Genomic DNA, 22,305 nt, shown 5'->3' with positions numbered 1-22,305 from the left:
ATTTTGCACAGAAAACTGTTTAAATGACTGTTAAAATTCTTGGGGTTGCTGCACTAATAAATACTGGGTATATATTAACACTGATCAGTGTTCAGGATTTCCTTGAGGGTGTAATTGTATCACTGGCTTACAATCACTTAATTCCATTTTGATTATATTGCTTTTAACAATGACATAATTACAGCATTACAGAAATCCAGATACAGATTTAGTTAGAGATCATGTGCATTATCATTAAACCTATTATTTTTTTACTATTGAGTGTGTGCATATTTGTGTGTGAATGTGCAGGAAGGAGTAGGAGAAAAAGAAAAAATATATAAATTGGTTGTTGACACATCACAGGACACTTAAACTTAACAAAGTATGTACCATGAATAAGACCTTTATTTAATTTGCTGGGCCAGCTGGATAGACAGACAAACAAAAAACTACCATATCACAAAGTACACATAAAAGTTATGAAAAAGAAAAAATCTTACTAAGCATAAACTGTATATTTTTAAAAGACTTTATATTCACCCACTGCAGAATCCATCATAATCAAAAACTAAATCAATTTAAAACTCTGTGCTGACTCTAAGACATGACTTAATAGCAGAAAAGATCATCCACAGTTAGATACTTTCAGCCATCACATTTTGCTCTGCTAATTCTATATAGTCAATGGCTAAGGTTGATTTATAACTGTGGAATTTAGTACAGCCAAAATTCACAGAGGGATTTCATTAGAGCCTTTTTTATCACAAAGCTGATGCCTTCAGATCAGACGATCATCAAAAAGTGATTTTAACATAGTATATAACCTGTCTTGAAAACACTTTCTGGAATGTTCTAGCTGTCATTAGTACATAAATTATCAGGAAAGAGTATAAAAACAGGCCCTTTAACAGTGTTATCTGTATGCAAACCGCATATGTAGTTTTGCGATATTTTGTATTCACAATATGTGAATGTTGTATTATTATTAATATAATTATTAGCATATGATTATGCTGCCTTCATTATAATAAGCATAATTTGGGTTACATAAAGCTGGGGGTGAATTGATATTTGTTGCGTCAGTATTGCTCAGTTTGGCACCTTTTGCATCTCTCACTTTTACAAAGGAAAGGTAAATAAAGAGTACAGTGAATATTCTTGTTTTTATACATTTTTGTAATAAATGTTTTTATTTCAAACATGTCAAGTTTTAATATTCATACCATATACAACATTTAGCTCTACAATGTAGAGGAACTGAAATGCAAACTAAAAATATTAAACTGATTAAGGCATTGTAGGTACACATGCAGCAAAGTTCAGAGAAAGCCCCACTGACAATGGGTCAGTCAAGTTCTTTTTTTAAATGAGTAATAACGTTCATTTAAAAAAGAACATGGTACATGGTACTATGACTTACAGAACCAAAAACGTTTAAATTAAACACCTATTGGAAATATTAGGATATTGTTCAAATTTGAGCATGAACTTGGTTTGGCCTACTAGTAGGAAATCTTTTTTTGGTTTTTTTAACAACTAGAGGTTCTTTTTTGCAAGAACTACCTGTAATGTCTACTAGTACTTTATACAAAAACTTTTAATGAGAGGGAATTGACTTTATATGTTTGGCTAAAGGTCAGGCAGGATACATCTTCAGTTTCCTTTATTCATATTCATGTTTCTGATGGAAAAGTGATTTGGCCATGTACAATTTCCAAATTTGAGACTACACCAAAGTGTAACATTAATTTGTCTTCATGTCACTTCATCACTGGAACACTGTAGTGGTAATAATACCACTTCCAACCACATATAGAGACCAGTAACATATTAAAGGAAAGACAATTTATGTTGCTTTTTCCTTTCATTTGTCACTCATCTGTATATATTTACATTAGCTTCAAGTACAAACATGTTAAATATCTTCCTTTGCACTTGCCAAACATCATTCTCTTAAATAAACACAACTAAGTTCTTTGACTGCAAACCAAAGAAATTATTTTCATTTCAAGTTTAATTCTATCCCAACACATGAGAAATGAGAGGGAACTGCTTGGCCATAAAAATGCTGAATTTAAAGACTGCATGACTAAAACATTGTAACTAACACAAACATGTCTAATGGTTCACTTCTGTTAATAACTATAACTCAGATCCAAAATATCTAGTAGGAAAAAAAATTTAAAAGACAGATGTATACGATTTTAACATTTCACCATGAATTTTAGATGAAAACTAATAAATAAGTATTTACAATTTTAGGCAAAGGCAAAAACAACGTGTTAATTCATAAACTTGCACAACAGAAAAATAAGTTACAACAGAAACAGTATTATTCTGAATATTATACATCTCAAATCAACACTTTTAACCAATTTGAAACTACTCTTTTAAAATGACTAAAATAACCCATTCAAAAGACTACATGGCTACATAGAAAACGATAATATTGAAACCCTAAAGTTTCTATTCAAGAAGACAGGACTTAATTTGGTTTCTTGATTGTTACGTGTGCAACAAAGCTAAGAGAGGCATTTAAAGAAATACACTGGAATGTGGTAACTTTAACTCTTTATCTTGGGTGTCCAAAATGGAGTTAGTCTCACTGTCGAAGGCCCCTGGAGTTCATAAATTTGTGCATTTTAATAAAGTGGAGAAACACTGCAGATGTTCTCAGAAGACTGGTCTGAAACTCTTATTGTAAGTTTGAATCCAAGTCAGTGGCAGGAGGTGCAGAGTAAAAAAAATCAGTTGTCTGTTAAAAAAATAAACACCATATTAATGAAGAAATTAAACGCTGGACAAAATAAGTATATTAACTGTCCATTCTCAAGCATTGCATCTTACCTCTGCATTCATATTTGAGGTCAGAGAAGAAGACAAGCTCTTGAGAGAAGACAAACAACCCTAATCTACCACCAGCAAATGTCTTGTCATAGACAGGCCCTGAGTCTGCCATAATCTGCTTGCCTTCATACACTACAACCCTGAAGGCAAAAAAGAAACAGAATATAAATCACACCTCCTATTTCAAACTTAAAGCCTGAATATTTAGTCAATTTGTGCACCAGTGAATAAAATAAGTAAAAGAGAATTATTTCTTTGCCCAAAAATATCAGTTGTAATGAGAAGAATACTTTGAGCAGATTCTTCTATGACTAAGATTTACAGACATTAACTGTTACAGCTGTTTAATAAAAGGATGTGTACCAGCAGTGAGTTTTTACCTAATGAATCCAGTCTTGGGTCTGTGAATAAGATGCCAGCGGTAAGCAGTGTAGTCTTTCCAACCAATGTTCTTTGGATCATGCCAAAGTGTTCGCACCTGAGTGTTACATGGACAAAACAAGCATGTTTCCATTTTAATTTTTAGAATGCTGTTAGTCATTGGTGAGGCATGAATCCTAACAACTCAGCATGGCTTTGTGTTTAACAAATGTGATTTAAATCAGTGGTGGACAGTAACAAAGAAAATGTAATTCGCTTAAGCATATAGATATGTATTTTGCATAACAGGAGTGTGAAATGCAAACTCCTGTCCCGTGACTCTGAATTATTTTATATATTAGTTTCACACTCCCACCGTGCATTATATATGTGTATGTATATATGTATATATATATATATATATATATATATATATATATATATATATATATATATATATATATATATATATGCATACTGTATATATAGGACATTATAGCCAAAAAAACATAGTACTTTGGATACTTAAGTACATTTGAAAGCAAATACTTTTGTACTTTTACTCAAGTAACAGTTCACTGGGAGCACTTTTACTTTTAGCCGAGTAAAGTTTTACCTAGTGAATCTCCACTCTTACTTAAGTACATGGTTTGTACACTGATTTAGATCAACATGTTTATAACTTTATTACACCTTTTTAAAAGGTTTTATAAGGACCCCTGATGTAGTGTGCAAGCCCACCTGGTTTTTAGTGTTGCCTGTGTGCCAGAGGGCATTACGCAGGTACTCTCCTGTGCCAGTGGTGGAGTTGACAACTTTGAGTGATACTCCAGAGATACCAAAGGCTTTCGATGGTTTGTCTTCCCAGTAGGTTTGTGTTATCTGTTTCCACATGACTACATAGAAGCGTCGGCTGGACTGATAGCCAAAAACAAACCCTGCATAGTCATCATCTCTGTCCGTGTTTACATAGAAAGTTCCGCTGAAATCCACGGCACTGAACTCATCGAAGCCTGTTATTGTAGAAAGATTTGCTATAAATGCTGAGTTGAAACGACAACAAGTGAATACTTGTTGGCTGTATCAAGATGTCTGCTTACCAACTGCAATGCCAGGGTCTGAGTTAGCAGTCTGAACCAGTTCTTTGCCCTGGTTTCGCACTACCCAGTGGGGGTCAATCTGAAGGGTTCCCTTGGGATCCAGATGCACCATCTGAAACTTCCTGAAGTCCGTAACACTGATGGCATTGTTCTCTGGGCAAGCATCAAAAAGGTCAGGAATGTTGTCGTTGTCAAAGTCATCTTTACAGGCATCACCACGGCCATCTCCTGCAAAATTCACCAACAAATTGTGAACCAGCAACAAAAAACTTGTTTTTTTCAAATACAGAAATATTATATATTTAAATATATTAATAAAAAATATATTATTAATAATAATATTGCAACGATATTGTCAGGGATCCACCAGACACACCCTCACCAAACCCTCCGATCACTCCAAGCAGCTCACCAACTTACTAATCATCCACACCTGGTCCACATCAGTCACCACACTATAAGAACCCTGTTTATCCACTCATTGTCCGTTCTACAGCTTAGGCTTATGAACATTCAGGACTACCCAAGCTACTCCGTTTGGTTTCGCTTAGCATACAAGATTCTGTGTGTTATCTGTTCTCACTCTGCCACAGTTATTCTCCTGGTTCAGTTTACCCTAGTAGGGTGCTCTTTTTTTTTCGTGCTTTCTGCCTTGCCCTTTTGTTTTCTCATTAAAAGGCCGTCGTTGAATTCACTTGGTTTCCAGTACGTTCTTAGCGCCTGACAGATATTGACCTAGAAACGTTAAATGTGCACCGACTATTCCATCATAACTAAAGTGAATTTAATTTGATAAAAACTGAAGATATTTATTAAATCTACAGATACAAGATTATTTATTTTTGTGACATAAAATTGATGATACTGCTTCTCATGTCACAATTTAGATTTTCATGTTTTTATGAGACATGGCCTTGGATTATCTAGGAATCATAACAATTGTCATAATAATTAAAGCTTGAACCCCACAAAATTTAAAGGAGGCTTGTAAACTGACCCAAACACATGTGGGAAGCCCAAAGGAACATTCCAGAAGAAATGTGTCTCATGTCTCTCTGATGATCTGTTCTCTGATGATCTCCAGAGTATTTGCAAGCCTTCTTTTCAACATATCACACATTGCTATTGCCCCAGGCAACCCCTACCTGTCTCAAATACTCACCCACAGCTCTGACTTTTTTGCAGGCCGAGGCACTAGACACATTCTTATCATATGTAACCCCAGAAACTAAATTCATTCATTTTATTGAGTAAAACCAAATATGGACTAATGAATGTGGCCGTTGGGTATTAACATTCTAGCTTCATTTCAAGTCTAATCCTATCTTGGTAGAATAGGAATTTGCCCTGAGGTAGGTTTGAACCCTTGCCCTGCTGTGTTATCACTAAAGATTTTACAAAGTAGCTTAGAGATAATGCATTTAAAGAGAAAAGACTGTCTACTGAATTGAGAGTTATGCTGCCTCACCATTTACATCCATCTGATCTGGATTAGGCACAAGCCTGCAGTTGTCCCGATCATCAGGAATTCCATCATTGTCATCGTCATGGTCACAGACATCTCCTTTACCATCATTGTCATGGTCTGCTTGGTTAGCATTGGGAATATAGGGACAGTTATCCAAATTATTCTGATGACCATCCTCATCTATGTCCTGGTTATTATCACACTGGTCTCCAATCAAATCATTATCTGCATCCGTCTACAAAACAGAGTTTTTGAAATGAGAATTGTTTTCTCAGATGTATTTTTCAGAAGTAATTTACAGTTATTTTTAATGTCTGGACCTGCTGTGGGTTGTGGATCAGTGGGCAGTTATCACACTGGTCCCCAACACCATCCAAATCTGTGTCTTTCTGGTCAGTATTGTAAACAAAGGGACAGTTGTCTTTTTCGTTCAGAATTTCTGTAAATCAAGAAAAGTGAAGAAATATTAGCCACTATTAGCTGATTATTTTTTTAATGATGGCAGTGAGTGGAGGGAGGAGCCGCACTGAAACAGAGCGCACTGATTAGTCTCATCAGCTACAGGGTGTAGTCTTACTGCTCGGTTTGTCCAGCTCTGCCCTCCACTTGCGAGCCGCTGCCACAAATGCAATACCTAAAAGACATGTCAGTAATATATTAGAGACAGATCATGTCTTGTACCATCTCCATCAATGTCAATAGCACAGGCATCTCCTTCGCCATTGTTGTCTGTGTCAGTCTGAGCTGGGTTGGGCTCATAGGGGCAGTTATCACACCGATCCCCTACAGCATCCTTATCGTAGTCATACTGCCGAGGGTTGTACATTAATGGACAGTTGTCCTGTAAATAAAATAGTAAATTTCATTTAATTACATGAACTGTGATATTATTCTGCAGAGTTTCATGTTCTGTTAATTAGCTTGTTATTAACAAACTGCAATAAACACTTACCCGTTCATCCACAATTTCATCATTGTCATCATCCTTGTCACAGGCATCTCCCTGTCCATCATTGTCAAGGTCTTCTTGACCAGAGTTGGGAAGGGTTGGGCAGTTGTCCTAAAATTATTATTAGATGAATAACACAGTGATAAATGTTCTAGTACTTAACCCTATTTATACAATGGAGTTTAGGGGGAAGTCATAAAGTCAGTCGACCATGTTATGTTTTTTTTAGCCCGTTCTTTGTTTACTATTTGTTGTTCTTTGTGTGCATATGTTCTATGTTCTCATCTAATTTTACATAACAACTTGCAGATTGCAGTTCTGGTTTCTTTCCAGGGCAGCATTATTACATAATCCGCCAATTATACATCAGACATGAAGAATGATTTATTCTTGTGCATTTATTCCCCCTTTTAAATCCTCTAGATCAAAGACATGCAAAGGTTTTGGTGCATGTGAAATTTTATTTGAGGGAATGGTATATTGCTTCATACAAAATAATTTAGTTTTCTCAACTTGCATGACAATACGGGCCAAATAAGTATTATTTTCTGGGTTTGTCTAAATCTGTAACTATATAGTTTTTCCATGTCACACGATGGTGAACTGTGATTACATATAACAGAGAGATTCTGGAACATAGCACCTTAAATCTGCATGTCATTCTCGTTTAATAAATGTCATTTATGTGTTACCTTTTTGCAATGGTATGTAGCATTGGCTCCACACACCAGATCCTGATTGGGCCAACCATCAAGGTCGAAGTCTTCTCCACACACAATGCCATCTCCAGCATAACCAATTCGGCACTCGCACTTGTACATGGGCTCAGTTATGTGGCTGAGAAAGATACACATGCCATTCTTATGGCAGCTGTGGGTATTGTCTTTACATGGGTTGTAAGGTTCACACACCTATTCAGGAAAAGTTTAAAGGATAAAGTAAGATATAGAAATTATAGCTTCAAAACAACACAGGAATGTTTGTAGGATTTATGGTAATAAATACACTTTGCGTGCTGTTTGACCTGTTTGTTTGTTTTAGCTGACTCCACTCCAAGACCATAGGGCTGAGAGCCTTTGTAACGTGGAGGGCAGGGCAGACAGTGGAATCCTGGGTCTGTGTTCACACACTGCTGAAACCCACCCACTTTATGACACACGTCTGACACCATATCACACTGCACAAAATGACAGGGAGATATAAAGCTTGAAATTGTTTTGAGGTTGAAATATATTTAATATTCTTGTTGTAATCAGTTAGCGCTCAGATTACATACCTCATTCACATCTTCACAGAAGGTTCCATTACCACGGTAGCCTGGTGGACAAGGGCCACATTCCCAAGCACCATCAGAGGCAGTGCTGCACTCCACTCCCCCATAGCATGGATTTGAAAGACAACCATCTTACAGAAAAGTCAGATAAATATTTTTATTATTTATTCACATTGTTCAATATTAAATAGGAATTAAATAACCTCGGAATATGGCAAAAATATGTATTATGTGGTTGCTTACTAATAGGGCACTCTTGTTTGTTGCATACTTCATTGTCAATTGAATCGCCCATACATTTCCGGCCCCCATGCTCTGGAACAGGGCTATTACACTCCCTCTCACGACTTTTCAGACCCCCACCACATGTTGCTGAGCAAGTTGCCCAGGGTGACCATGGCCCCCAACCACCATCAACTGTTGAAACATACAGATAGAACACGTATACATGAACTGAACTAAATACATGAATCAAGCTATAAAATACACATCAGCCCGAGTCTCAAATACGTTCAGGAAGCATGTATTGTGGCATGGTGACAATAATGTTTGTGTCATGGAAATATTTTGCTTTGTTTTAGACTTCTAGTGTACACATTTACTTTGATATAACATCTGTTATTTGGTCAGATGTTTTGCCCTGCTTGTTATTTTATATTTATGTCCCCTTTGTTCTCTTTGTAATTGGAAAAATGCATAATTATACCAATTAAACAAAGCAATGACAAAGCAATAATTCAGTTTGTCTTCAAAATAGCAGTGAAATTAAACAAAATCAATATCAGGTTATTAGTATTCACATACATTGTGAGTGGACAGCATAGAGGTTCATACCGTTTATCATAGTATATACCTTTTCATACATATTCACTACTACACACTATTAATATATAGCTAAAGCAGAGTAATGTACATACTGCCTGCCCTTGAACCCCTCGCAGTTAAAACATTAATTTAGTTCACTGAGCAATTGGATAGATCTTAAATACTTGATTATTCTGCTTATAAAATCCTTACTGTGTTTCCAGCTGAGTACAGTTGCCTCTTGTTTTTCTCTGGACAATCTCTTTATTGGGTGTGTTTTGGAATTCTCACCCATAATCCTTTGTGGTATGAGTTGCCAGCCCTATAGCTGTGTATCCTCAAAACTCTAAGGATAATATGAGCCTTGGAAAGAATGACATCACTTTCTCGCTCTCGTTCTCAGCTTGGCTTTGGACAGCAGGGAAAGGATGGGTTTAAAATGAGCATGTATGTGTATTGCTCAAACTCACTTGGGCAGGGTGCAGCTTGGCAGCTCTTTGTCTCTCGTCCTTCACCTTCACAGTCTTTGCCTCCTCGCTGAGGAATAGGGGAGTTGCAATGGCGAATGCGAGTGATTAGCCCTTCCCCACATGTCACAGAGCACGAAGACCAGGGGGACCACAGACTCCAACCACCATCCTGACGAACTAAACACACAGGAACTCAATGTTTTCTCCATGTGTCCCACTTTTTCCACTTGCCCCACAGAGAATTTTGACTGGCACAAAGAAAATGGTTTCCATACCTCTGCGGTCACATTTTCCTAAGCTGCACCTCCGAGTCTGGATTGAGGGGCCAGAGCATGTGTTGCTGGTGTCGTCACATGATCTGCCTCTTTGTTGCGTACCGCTGCCACAGGTGACTGTACACTGAGTCCAATCTGACCATGGGGACCAACCATCCTCACTGTCCATTGCTGGACCCCGAAATAGACATAAAATGTGATAATCATTTTTAGGCTGTAAGAACTTTAAGAAAAAGGAGGTATAGTAATTGCGAGAGGTACTCACGAAGGCATACTGGACAGCATTCTCCCTCAATGAAGGATGGATTAGCACAAGACACTGGTGGGCAAGTGAGCTGACGACACACAACTTTCCCATCTTGGCATGTGCATTTGGTGCAGCTGTCCACAATCCAGTCATCCTTATTCTCAAACAGTCGCCCATCCTGCCAGCAAATGCTCTGCTGCACAGGATCCTGCATCTTATTCAGGGCCTCACGCATGGCAGTGTTCTCCTCTGTCTGAAATCCAATACTAAACAAATGAGCCTCCACATGATCTTGATGAGCCAAAAAGAGTTGTTGTTTTTTTCAAGTAAGGTTACACATAGCCAAGTATATGGAAACATATGGTTGTTACAGCACACTGCCATCAAATATCCATAAATTTCCACAAATCCACAAAAGTGCATAAAACACTGTGTTTTACTCCACTAGAATTACTTCAACACGTAACACCAATTATAACCCAATTACCCGGTTTAAGTGAACGGAAACAGTGAAAAATGCTTCAGTGGACTTTCCAACTTGTTCACTTTCTTACTGTGGCTATTCTCATAACCATCAGTATGGCATGCCTGTCTCAAATTAGAAAGACTTTTTGAGACACTCACCACTTTCTGCAAACCATCAATGAGGTTGCTAACAACAACACGGAGACCCTTGAGCTCTTGGAAAAGGTTAGCCAATTCCTCACATGAACGCTCACACATCATCTCAGAGGGGCTCATCGTTGGGGGGTCTGTGTTCGGGCTGATCAAGTTAGTCGAGATGGAAGAAGCCACATCCACAAGTTCAGCACTCTCACTTACTGTGTTCAAGTCTTCTGTGCACAAAGAGTAAATAAAAGTATGGTTATTTAAATAAATTATTGTCAAAAGTGTTTGAAATAAAGGCTTTAGCAAAGCAAAGAAATGTGACAGATTCATTTTTAAGACACTAAATAATGCATAATGATGAGATTCAGTTTCAACATAATCTAAAATCAGAGGAAAAACATAATGTAAATGTGTATTAGACTGATTCTAGGTTCAAAATGAACAATTGTAAGGGTAGTAGTTTAGTAGTTAAGGCTTTGGACTTCTGATCAGAAGGTAGTGAGCACAAACCACAGCACCACCAAGCTGTCAATGAGCATGGCTCTTAACCTTCAGCTGCTTAGTTGTAATTTGCTCAGTATAAGGGCATAGGCCAAATGCCATAAATGTAAATTATATTAAAACACCTATAACTTGTCTTACACTAATGCTCAGTTTTTTTGTTTTTTTTAATTCAGATCCAGGGAATTGAATCTGCAGAACAGCCAAGATGTTCTGGAAAAGTGTGCATAAGGAGGAGTAGTAATTTAGAGTCATGGGAGGCCATGGGAGGCCAGGTCAGTTCCAGTACTGTTGCCTATGTGAATGGGATAGCAATCAGACATGTTTCCCATGCTACCCTGCAGAATGTGCTTGGCTGTGTGTGATTATGGAAACAGAAGCAGAGTTAAAAAGCTTGGAAGGGGGTCCACGGCATGTCGTCTAATCCTGCTTGTAATAAACCCTCATTATGTGAAAGGATTAAATATGTAAAGATTGTTCCAAGAAGTGAAATTATGGCTTCCATTGCTACAGTGACATCACACATTTGCAACCATAAATACTTGTTTTGAGACAGTACATGGACTTATCAGAAAGTTAGCCAGCCTTTGAACAAGGAATACTTATTTTGAGGACTTTAAAAAGGACATGATGCCTATAAAACCATGGGAGGTAGGCCACCTACTGCATGATGCTATAAATATGTTCCGTAAGCTGTTACAATGCATAAGTTAAATAGACTCTACTGATAAATTAAATCCAACATGCATACATTTATTTAACAGGCATATGTATAGTAGATGATTGCTTTAGCTACTTATATAAGACATGCAGCATATTGCATGTTTTTACATTTATCTCCTGGCCGCTCTCTCTCTCTCTGACATCTGACTAAATACCTGATGTCTGATACTGATAAATCTTGAACATAAACACCAGATTCCTTGAAGAGAAATAGAGAAGAAAGCCAACGTCAAAAGTAATTTTTCTTTATCTAACTGCATTTTATTTTCCAATTATCCTTTTTTAGACTGGCTTTTTCCTGTTTAAAACACTGCCCCATATGTGCAGCAAAAACTAAACAAAGCCTTTTCAACTACGATGTACTGATTGCATCTGTCATTTTCACTGAAAACTTTAAATGGAATTTCTCAACAGCTGATGAATAGAATACTGATTATCCACTGGTTCTGAGGAAACATGATTACATCTTGCAAAAGAGCTCTTTAAGATAGTGACCCAAACATAAAATACATGAAAGTAGACTCAGTATACATAAGATATCTGCTAGTCATACAGACACCCAGGAGATTTTTAAATCAAGAAAGCTTGTTGGCCTTGACTGCAATTTCTTGAGCCAGCAAATTTTTTCACGCTTCAGTCCCATGTCTGCCGAACTCATTCAAATCCCTAATGACAGTTAGACTCAGTGTGTCTGCATGTGTGAGTGTGTTTGTGTATATGTGTGTATATATTTTATATATATTTTATATAGGCATCTGCAAGTTTTTATATCTTAGTGAGGACCAAATTTTACAGTCTGACAATTTTGACTGTTTGATGAAAACTTATTTAGTGATTTTTTATTTTATTTTTAAATGTTTTTGACTTTATTTAAGTATATCATAGCAAGGAAAAACTGCATTAATAATTGTCAATGGAAGGTCCTCACAAGGATAGTATGAAAAAAAATGTGTGCGTGCGTGTGTGTGCGTGTGTGTGTGTGTGTGTGTGTGTGTGTGTGTGTGTGTGTGTGTGTGTGTGTGTGTCTTTTGCTCCTCTTATTACATGACCTCAATGAGCCCTTAAGGTCCAGGACATATCCTATTACAAAATTAAACCAAACCAATATTCACTTCTGTGTAAAGTCTGAGCAGATATGTCTCACAAATTAGCTGTATATGCTGATATATCATATGTAAGTTACTAAATATGAATCAAAATCAAAAGTTAAACAAACATGCCTGTCTACAATCAAATAGCACTGACAAAGTCAAGCACATATACAAGCTATCCAATTACTAATTGTTTCTTTTGTCTGGCTAGTGTGTCTGTTCTGGATGAGTGTAAGAATGTTCATCTCACTCAGGATGTTTTACTTTCCTTCTTCAGGCAATGATTAAAACAAAAAGCTCAAATGACTGTCACAAGGGACAGTTTGCTGGACTGTTGCAGAATATTTCCAGAGCACCACTGAAAGATCCTTCACTTTTTCTCCTGGAGCTCCACAACACGCTCTCATATCTTCCTATTCTGGACTGCATCCAAACCCGCTTATTAAATTCAATACTTGATAATCTGATAAGCTGAAATTTATGTGTCGGAATGTTGCAGCCTTCCAGAACTGAAACTAAAAACTCTTACTTGTCAACCCATGCTTCTAAGCACTCCAGAGATTCAAGATTGAAGACATTAAAGAAACCATTGCTTATCAGTAATTTTTTTTCTATGACAGACTTTATTTTGGAAGTGAGTCTAAAATGTGTGGAAGATATATAAAGCATTAAACACTATACCTGTATTTGCCAGCTCACACCCTCGGCTCTCTAGGACGTCTTCCAGAGGGATGTCGAAAATAAACTGCACATTCTGCATCAGCCCCTGAACGCAAACATAGAATAATGAGAATAAAATATAAGGATCCTACAGCCTGTCAAAAAAAAGGTAGGAGCATGAGTTCCCATGTCTAGCCTGTAATGACCATATCAATTTCACCCTGAGTAATAAGTGAGTTATCAGTAGCGTGAAATCAGTATTGTGTTTATTTAGTTAGTTAAGATTTATTTTTTTTATTTATTTATTTTTTTTTTTTTTTGTAAATTAAATATGAAGGCCAAGGATGGTGACATATAGGTGGTATGGTTTGGCAAATATGATGGCATCATATTTGCTACCGCAATTAACTTCCTGCTATTTACTTAAATTACATCCCTAATAGTTCTTGTACACCTATGAAATTCTGACAGACAGTGCACATATCAAGCTCGCACTGATTTTAATCATTGTATGTTGTTGGCAAATCCCACAAGTTTTAGAACTATAGGACAAATATGAATACATAGTCTTTTAAATGGCTATTGAATTTGCACCAAAGAACAACAGCGACCTTGTTGTGTAAGTGGATTTAATGTGCTTTAGTGACATAACTTTGAAACCCCAACTCAAAAATCCTGCGAATAGGCCTTAGTGTACTGGTCTGGCTATAAAAGTGTTCTCAAGACCCACTAACCAGTTTTTTTTTTCTTTTTTGCTCTGTGCCCCAGGGTTGGATAGGCACATTATCAGGTGTATTGGAATAAAACTTTAAACCTATGACAAGAATGAGGTCCTTTTTTCTCCTGTGTGAATGACAGCACTCTCACCCTAAAATGTGTCTCGCGGCTGGATCCTTTGGCCACGTACATCCGTCCACCCGGAGCGCGCAGGTGCTCGTAGAAAGGTTCGTCGAGAATGAAGCTGTCGATGAGGCTGCAGCCTACATACAGCGTGGCTGTCTCGCCGTGCACGTGCAACGTGACGTTTTTCCACTGCGAGTCCACCAGCTCCACATCCTCAAACGCGATGACGTTGCGCGAGCCGTCGGCCCACCAGTACACGAGCTCGAGCGTGTTTACTCTGCCGTCGGAAAGCACTTCGAACTGCCGCCGCTCACCGGGACCCTCGATGGAGAGCAAAGTGCCGCGGGACGCGCGGTCCTGACGCAGGGTCGCAATCAGGGTGAAACCCTCGTTGTTCTGAATTTGCTGCAAGAGTTGGTCTAGAACTTGCGGTCTGACTGGGGGAAGATGGTCAAAGCGGATGAAACGATATGCAGGAGACTCGGGGTCTGGGCCTCGGAACAGTTTCGCCCCGATGGTCTTCTGTGTGATTCCGCTGCTTTCGAACATGTCAAACACGGTCAGATCCTCCACCGGCTCGTCTAAAAGGCACACACACCGTTGGAATATTTAGGATGTTGTATGTAATAGTCCTGTTATCATTTTGCATTAATAATAATAATATCAGTAAATACAGTTTTAAAATGGTTGGATGGATAATTAAAACTTCTTTGTTAGATCCTGAGCCTTTAAACTTTCTCCTAAGGAAACGTAATGGTTTTGTGTTTTCTAAATGTGTACGTTGTGAAAGTGTTGGTGTGTATTGAACTGAAAATTACCTGGATCGATGGTAGAGGCGGACAGAAATAAAAGGAGCAGAGCGAAGTGGCATTTTCGGAGAATCATAATTCCTAAACAACGCATAAGATCATGTTTAACGTCCAATTACTATGATTATCACAACGCAAAATACACTTAGATTCTCTAAGCATTAATCGCAGTTACAGCAAAGCATATCTGATTTCACAGTCTAGAAAATAAAAAATAAAATCACTAAATATTAGGAAATATCTTGCACCATCTAAAGTTTTTTTTTTTTAATGAGTCCAACAATAAACTGGATAATTGCTTAAAAAGGTCCGAAGTGCATCGGTACTACCTGATCCAGAGATGGAAAAACTTGGATTTACGGGGTTAAAACGCCAGGTTCCTCAGAAGAATGTAAATGGACTCCTGGTATTGTCATGAATCAGTACTGCAGGGGGTAAAGTCGCCAACAAAATCCAGTCACTGTGTGCGTAAAAGGCGGATCCAGCGCACTCGGCGCGCAGGGTCTTTGTGTTCACTCCGAGGAAAACCGTCAATCACTTCTCCTGTTTAAACTCTGTGGTCGTGGGTTGGGATGTAGTCGTGCTGTGTGTGCGCTCCAAAGCTTGAAATTTGATCGATACCGGTGATCCCATGCTCGCGCACTCCTCCTTCATAGTGCGCTGGATCTGGGGTTTATCGTCAGTGGGTATCTAAAGTTTGCAAGGAGGAGTTTTAAGGCAAGAAAAGGGTGTGCAGTGTACGGACGGAATCGGGGCTCTTCTTTTGTCTATACATTTTCATTCAGCATAGAACATATTAAGAACATTTGCTCCAGGTTTTAGGGTTTAGGATGACTCTACCCCGCAACTGGAGGTTACCCCTAGCCAAGAGGAGGTCCAGGTTAGATCAGACAGCACTAAATCAGATACTGTATGCCCTTGCACTGTTACTGCCAGTGCCTCATATATTTAGCAGCAAAGTTATAGATAGATAGATAGATAGATAGATAGATAGATAGATAGATAGATAGATAGATAGATAGATAGATAGATAGATAGATAGATAGATAGATAGATAGGCAGGCAGGCAGGCAGACAGACAGACAGACAGACAGACAGACAGACAGACAGACAGACAGACAGACAGACAGACAGACAGACAGATTATTTTATTAACCCTAAATGGAAATTGTAACAGTATATAATTTTAACCATAAATGGAGATGGGTCATTGCATTATAGATTATATTTAAGGTTATGCAGTCAGTTTGTTAGTCTCGGATTATGCAATTAGATTTCTTTGTAGGTTTTCTCTTCTTGCCTTCTGTGTAATCCACTGTTCTGCTTGTGCCTGGATTTTTTTTTTTGTTTGGAAAGGAAAGGAAATACCCTGAAGTTAAATGAATGATTAGATGAATGGAATACTAAACTCCAGGAAATAAGGAATATGCTATAGGCCAAACTTTCCAGTTACAACTACCAAATGAGCTGAATTAAAATATTAAATATAAAAATGATAAATAGAATAAATTTCTCAGAAGGGAATAAATGAAATCTTTAAAATAAAGTAGTTGCTATATGGAAAATAAATAACAGCAGCAATGCTCTATTATACATAGTCAAAAATATTACAAATACTTGGAAACGATATAATAAAATACTGACAGTATTGCTCTGTTCCTAGAAATGTCAGATTTATTGCACAGTTCTAGAAGATTGCACAGTTCCAAGTGATATATCATTGCATGGTAAAAATCTGTTTCCTATTAATCAGAAGTAATGAATGTAAGGATTTTCATCTACAAACCTCTATTGTCCAAGTCCAGACTTACAAGTTGTTGTAAAACTCAAAGAGGATATTGGTAATGACTTTCTATAGCTCTTCATACACCGTGCTTGGATCTGGCTACTGCTGAACATGCTTTTCAGATTTACAAGTACACCACACTAGCTAATTAGGTGTGGTACAGTTAGTCCTTCTGTTACTTTGATAATATATAATACTGCAATAATACATCTTTAAAACTTTTTTAAACAGAAATGATATACAACTTTACCTTACTTGCTGGTGTTGGTACAAGCAGCATTTAATTTAAAATGTCCAGTTGTCCACTACTTTTAAAATGTATTTATCAGTAACGTAATATGCAATCAGCAGAAACGTCTGCCAGTTTACACAGCTTTTCCATGTGGTTATATGGGTGTATATGCAGATTTCTGAGCCCTGTGGAAAATAGCTCACTAAAATGCATTACAGATGTTTAACTTGTACTGAACAAGCAGGTTTCCAAAAGTTATATGCCCTCCAAATTGTCGTCCTTTTAATGAACCCAGGTGTGAGATCATTTTTTTGCAATCTTGTGCAAGAAAGAGATCAATAAAGTATTTGTTTTAATTCATTTTAATTTCCTCAACATTAGAGGAGTCTGATTTCTGTAAATGAGTATTTTGACCCATTACATCAAGCTATAATTTTAATCATCACATTATCGTTTATGGGAAATGTGTGTAAACTAGGTAAGAAAGAACATGTTGTACAGAACAAAAAAAGAGAGTTTGCATGAAGCACAATCTTGGGTCAAGTTCAGTGTTACAGAGAAATTTATATAGATGTCATGAGACTTCAGAAACTTAGTCACTGTCATTTCTTGAACTAGGCACAATGGCTTGTCTGTTTGCCATTTTTTAAATAAATCTATTAATTTAGGTGAGCTGACCCAGGTTATGTGGTCCCCCTGACTTTGAGGGCCTTTGTAAGAGAAATGCTTAAAATATGAAATTTGTTTTTGGCATTTAAAAATATATTTTCCAGAAAATTGGATTTTAAGAAATGTGCTAAGAAAATAAAGATGTTTAAAGATTTAATAAAAGTGCTCCTGTACCATTCATTGTCCACAGACCTCTGACTACTGTGTCAATCGTGTGTTTGTGTGTCTGTGTGCGTATGTGTGTGTGTGTTTGTGGATATTTAAGTTTCTGCACATGGCAGAAAAAAAAAATCCTGTTTTTTGTTGCTTTAGAGAGTGTTCATGGTCTCCCTCTCTTGTGTACTCATATTCCAGCTCTTATATCTGATTTTGCATAATTCCACTTTCAGTAAAGCCACCTCATGGGTATAGCTTATCATGGGCAATATTTTCTAGGAGCCTTGCTCCCATTGACGTTTATTTCGATTTAAGGCATTATTGAAATGAATTATGTCTGTTCTTTACTGGTTTAAATGTATTAAGTTCCATAACAAGCAGAAATATCTTTCCTGTCTTCTTCCTTAAGCTGACCTGCAAAGAATTCACAAAGCTCACTTTCACTTAATTGCTTCCAGACTGGCATATAGTCCCTAAGCGCTGACCATAAATATGGGCGGTATGACACATTTCTCATTACCTCAGCCATTTACAGTTCTGTGCCATTGTCTTGGATCTGTAGAAACTTTTTTTATTGTTATATATTATTCTCTGTCAATAAAAATTGCAAACTGTTTGTATTTATTTATTTATATTTTTAGTGCAAAAATATGTGTTTTATGAGGGATCATCCATTAGAAAGTAATTGGGCTATATGAGTTCCAAAATTCTTACTGAAAACGTTATCTAAATTATTCGTTTCATCTTGCTTAACATAAAACATTTGTGTGATACCTTTTTTTCAATTCTATGTCTAGATATCAATGTTTTTTTCATACACAGCTCTTATCATTTAGAGTTGTTATGAAAAGGTAGCAATCTCTTGGGTTGTTTTCATCCATGGTCAGAGATCCTTGGGAGCCTATTATAAATACTATAGTGAAGTAAAATATTAAACAATACTTACAAAGTCATATTTCTTATATCATAGAGTCAGAAAAAAAAATCTCTTTTGTCATTTTCTGGTGCCCCAAATACTGTAGTGTGACATTTTTATTTTGGTCATTACTTGGCCATTATTATGTCTGGGTTAGCAATCCAGTCTATTTATGTTATGTTTTGTTGGAAATCAGGCTTTTTAACAAATCTTTGCTTAAGTAGAGAGTGGAACACATTCAGGTTCATGAAACCAGCATGAGATCGACTAATGCTTTGTTACATAGTGCATTATCATGCTGGAAGATCTGTAAATTGTGACCATAAAGGGGTGCACAAGGTCAATAACAATACTTAAATTCACTGTGGCATTTAAACAAAAATGTAATTTAATTGAATTAACATTTACTAAGTGGTCCTAGGGACAGGCAGCAAATTCTCACCCTACCAACTGTGTGCCTCAGCAAAAATGGAAATTTGTCAGACCAAGCTATGTTTTTTTACTATCTTCAGCTACAGTATTTAGTTTTGGTAAAACTGTGTCTACTGCAAACTCTACTTTCTGTTCTTGGCTGACAGAATGGAACCGTAAGTAGTTTTCTGCTTTTATAACCTGCTTCAAGGTTCAGTATGTTCATTATGACATGCTTTTTCACGCACTACAATTGTACAGAGTGGTTATCTGAGTTTCGAAAGCCTTTTTGTCAGCTCAAGCCATTCTCCATTGTACTCTCTCATCAGCTTTTCTGACCATAAAAGTCTGCTGCTTACTGCAGAGAAAAAAGTCAAGAATCATGCCATGTCAGACAGTTGATGTGAACAATACCTGAAGATGCTAGCCCATATATGCATGATTTTATGCATTATATATTTTACGCATGTTGCTTTACATGCATTTCACATGATTGGCTGATTAAATAACTTAAAATTAACACTGAAGGTTCCATAAACTTGAGCAACAAAGAAAGTCAGTGGCTAAAACAAATGGTTCAGAATGAAGAACTAAGACAAAGGATCAGACATGAAGGAAGCTAGATAAATAAAGAGGAAGACAGCATCAAAAACGAACAGTGACTGAGTTATTTGCATGAGCAGAGACAGAGGTTGAGCTATGACTATGAGCAGCTAAGAGAGACAATAAAAGAAAAGCAAGGCCATTTGTCTGTGTCAGTATTCAGAATTGTGGAGAAGTTGCTTACAAACTTGTAAGGGGTAGACTGTTCAAATGCTTAACAGTTATTAAGTTGCCTTGCGGCAGGCTTATTGATGCATTTTAATTAGGCAGGACATTGGGTTGAAACTTTCTCAAAGATCTATGCAATAATAACCCAGGCTTTCTCTAACACTTTCGTGGTGAGTAAAGCATCACCCAGATACAGACTCATAAGTGCCTCACCCTATGATGTTGTAAACCTGTTTTCTCTTTCCAGCTGCATTCTTTTGCCATACTTCCTTTTTTTTTATTCTTTTCTTGTTGATAAATCTAGGCCAAATAGTTTCCAGAGCACTGGTGGTTCTAATCTTTCCAATCACAAGAGATTCAGCTGGGCTGGCTCTGGTATGTAGCCAAGGAGTTGGTCTATGTTACATTTGAGTGAGTACTTTTGAGTGACTCTAGTGACTGCTTTGTCTAACAATTCCCCATTTAGTGAAAATAGGTTTGATTACCTTTAACATATCTTGTCATATTTTAATATGGCAGTTTTGAACTTGGGCTTGGGTGTTGGGCTACTACCAGAACAGTTTCTATGCTCCCTGGCACAGATTTTACATGTTTCTGGAACTGTAGTCATTGGTTGACCATCATTCTTCAAAAATATATTTCTTCATTTGGTGTTTGAATAATGGTTATGAACAGTTCTGTCTAATATTCCAATCCAACAGGTGTTCGATTGGTTTGGTGCCTGATGACCATGTAGGCCATATCAGTTGCAAAATTTTCATCTGCACCAAAAAGGCCCTATATCCTGTGGATGGCATAAACAAAGTACTCAACAATTTTTAATTATAATATACAGAAGATTGGTCCAAAATAAATTTTTTGTGATTTGCAGTAACACCAATGTTAGCCAAACATCATGCCAGCAAAATAAATCACCTCTATGGCATAACAGTGGAAGCAATTTTACTTTAATTTGTTTATGTCAGCTTGTGACAAGCTAATTTGAATTCTTTTCAGTCTGTTGGCTGAATTCACACTCACTTATGTAATTGTCTTCAATAGTCCTAAGTTGCACAGCAAGATTCTTGACTGCTGAAATGTATCCCACATAGCAGGCGGTTTGTATCCTTGAGCCAGCTTGGCATTAACCAATAACTAAAGTCTGCATAAGAGCTCTTTGCCCTAAAATATACCCAATTTTATTTGACCTTACAAATTACAATAATTACCGTTTTAAAAGGTGCTACTTCTAATGCATTATTATCTTATCAAATAAAAATGTATACATTTATAGTTTCTTGTTTCATTTTCTTTTCACAGTCGTCACTCTGGCAGACCAAGCTGAACATTCAGTTAAGGGAAAATATATTATAGATGTCCAGTAATCTTTGAGAATATGCTATGAATATATGTTTTCCATGAGCATTTTTTACTGCATTGGTAAGCTTTGGTTCTATTTAATGTGAGGCCATTCTTGGGTCAAATCAACTCACAAAACAGCAGGCTTTTCAAGCATATTAAAAGACAGTGGATGTAGCTATTACATCAAAAATGAAAGAAAGGGGGAGAGATAAAGAGAGAGAGAGGGGGGATTCTTTCTAGAATTTTTTTAAAGAGTTTGTGATATAATTCTATAATCACTAGGTAATTAGACTTGCCACCAACATTTTGCAATAAGGTTACATTTAATCCACAAGGAAATAATGTCTTGTACATGCTTAACAAAAAGGGTGGTAGAATCACAGCAGTTAAATTTTTGCTTTAGACACTGCAGATTCATACAGGTAAACTAAAAATCTATAATGGGCACTTAACCACGAAAGACCCACAAATGCAAGCTATTTGGCCACATATTAAGAAACCTGACTACAGAGCTTGTAATTTTATCAGACCCAATTTAAGAGTCCTCTGTCAGCACAAAGAATCGCAAGGATTTGTCAGTCATCACTCAGGCTACCCTCGCCCCAACCACATTGACCCTGTCAAGTTTTAAATGGTGAATGGGTGGTATTCAAACAGACAATTTTATGAATGTGGAGGACTATGTACTTATTTACCTTACAAACCTAGATATCATCAGTTCAAACTGAAATGATGCCACATAATGTGAGCCAAGATTAACAGGTAATTTATTTAAAAAAGAACTGATCACTGAGGAACACAACAAAAGCAGTGGCAAGATTCTTGTTTGCAAATTACGAAACATGTATTAATGTATTTAGTAAAAACAGATTAGAAACAGGAAAACTAAGCATGCCACCCTGATAGATAAGAAACAAGAAACAAGTAGATAATTTAAAGTTTATTCAAGGTGAAGGCATAACTGTTTTTAATAGGGATAGAATAAGATGTGACACAACAGCTCAAAGGCTTG

At 37.0% G+C, this 22,305-nt stretch overlaps 1 protein-coding gene across 2 annotated transcripts; it reads right to left on the bottom strand.

Moving 5' to 3' along the window:
* Positions 1-369: 369 nt before the first annotated feature.
* Positions 370-15,670, bottom strand: thbs2b (thrombospondin 2b). 2 transcript variants are annotated; one of them, XM_083555947.1, is made up of 21 exons: positions 15,341-15,670; positions 15,021-15,092; positions 14,227-14,783; positions 13,381-13,465; positions 10,400-10,611; positions 9,794-10,028; positions 9,529-9,699; positions 9,254-9,430; positions 8,223-8,396; positions 7,983-8,110; positions 7,731-7,883; positions 7,399-7,617; positions 6,710-6,817; positions 6,439-6,598; positions 6,078-6,196; positions 5,758-5,992; positions 4,290-4,517; positions 3,931-4,202; positions 3,210-3,307; positions 2,830-2,969; positions 370-2,737 (listed from the first exon to the last, which is right to left on the bottom strand). In XM_083555947.1, the coding sequence occupies exons 2-21, from the start codon at positions 15,085-15,087 to the stop codon at positions 2,730-2,732; spliced, it is 3,546 nt and encodes a 1,181-aa protein (XP_083412073.1). In that variant the 5' UTR covers positions 15,088-15,092; positions 15,341-15,670; the 3' UTR covers positions 370-2,729. The 2 variants fall into 2 exon arrangements, with proteins under 2 accessions (XP_083412073.1, XP_083412074.1); XM_083555948.1 differs by having other exon boundaries at positions 1,138-2,737; positions 10,400-10,608.
* Between the last annotated feature and the right edge of the window lie 6,635 nt (positions 15,671-22,305).

The sequence above is a fragment of the Silurus aristotelis genome, assembly GCF_946808225.1.
Source record: "Silurus aristotelis genome assembly, chromosome: 12".
Classification (NCBI taxonomy): domain Eukaryota; kingdom Metazoa; phylum Chordata; class Actinopteri; order Siluriformes; family Siluridae; genus Silurus; species Silurus aristotelis.
Note: the sequence above shows the minus strand (reverse complement) of the source record. Positions and strands in the feature narration are given on the sequence as shown.

What these genes read in the sequence shown, in the direction of transcription:
- thbs2b (XM_083555947.1), bottom strand. Translation starts at nt 15,087, where the DNA reads ATGATTCTCCGAAAATGCCACTTCGCTCTGCTCCTTTTATTTCTGTCC. An exon ending in TCTGTGAAGATGTGAATGAG is followed by an intron (nt 7,884 to 7,982) that starts GTATGTAATCTG and finishes CATTTTGTGCAG; the next exon opens with TGTGATATGGTGTCAGACGT. An exon ending in TATTGACATTGATGGAGATG is followed by an intron (nt 6,197 to 6,438) that starts GTACAAGACATG and finishes CTTGATTTACAG; the next exon opens with AAATTCTGAACGAAAAAGAC.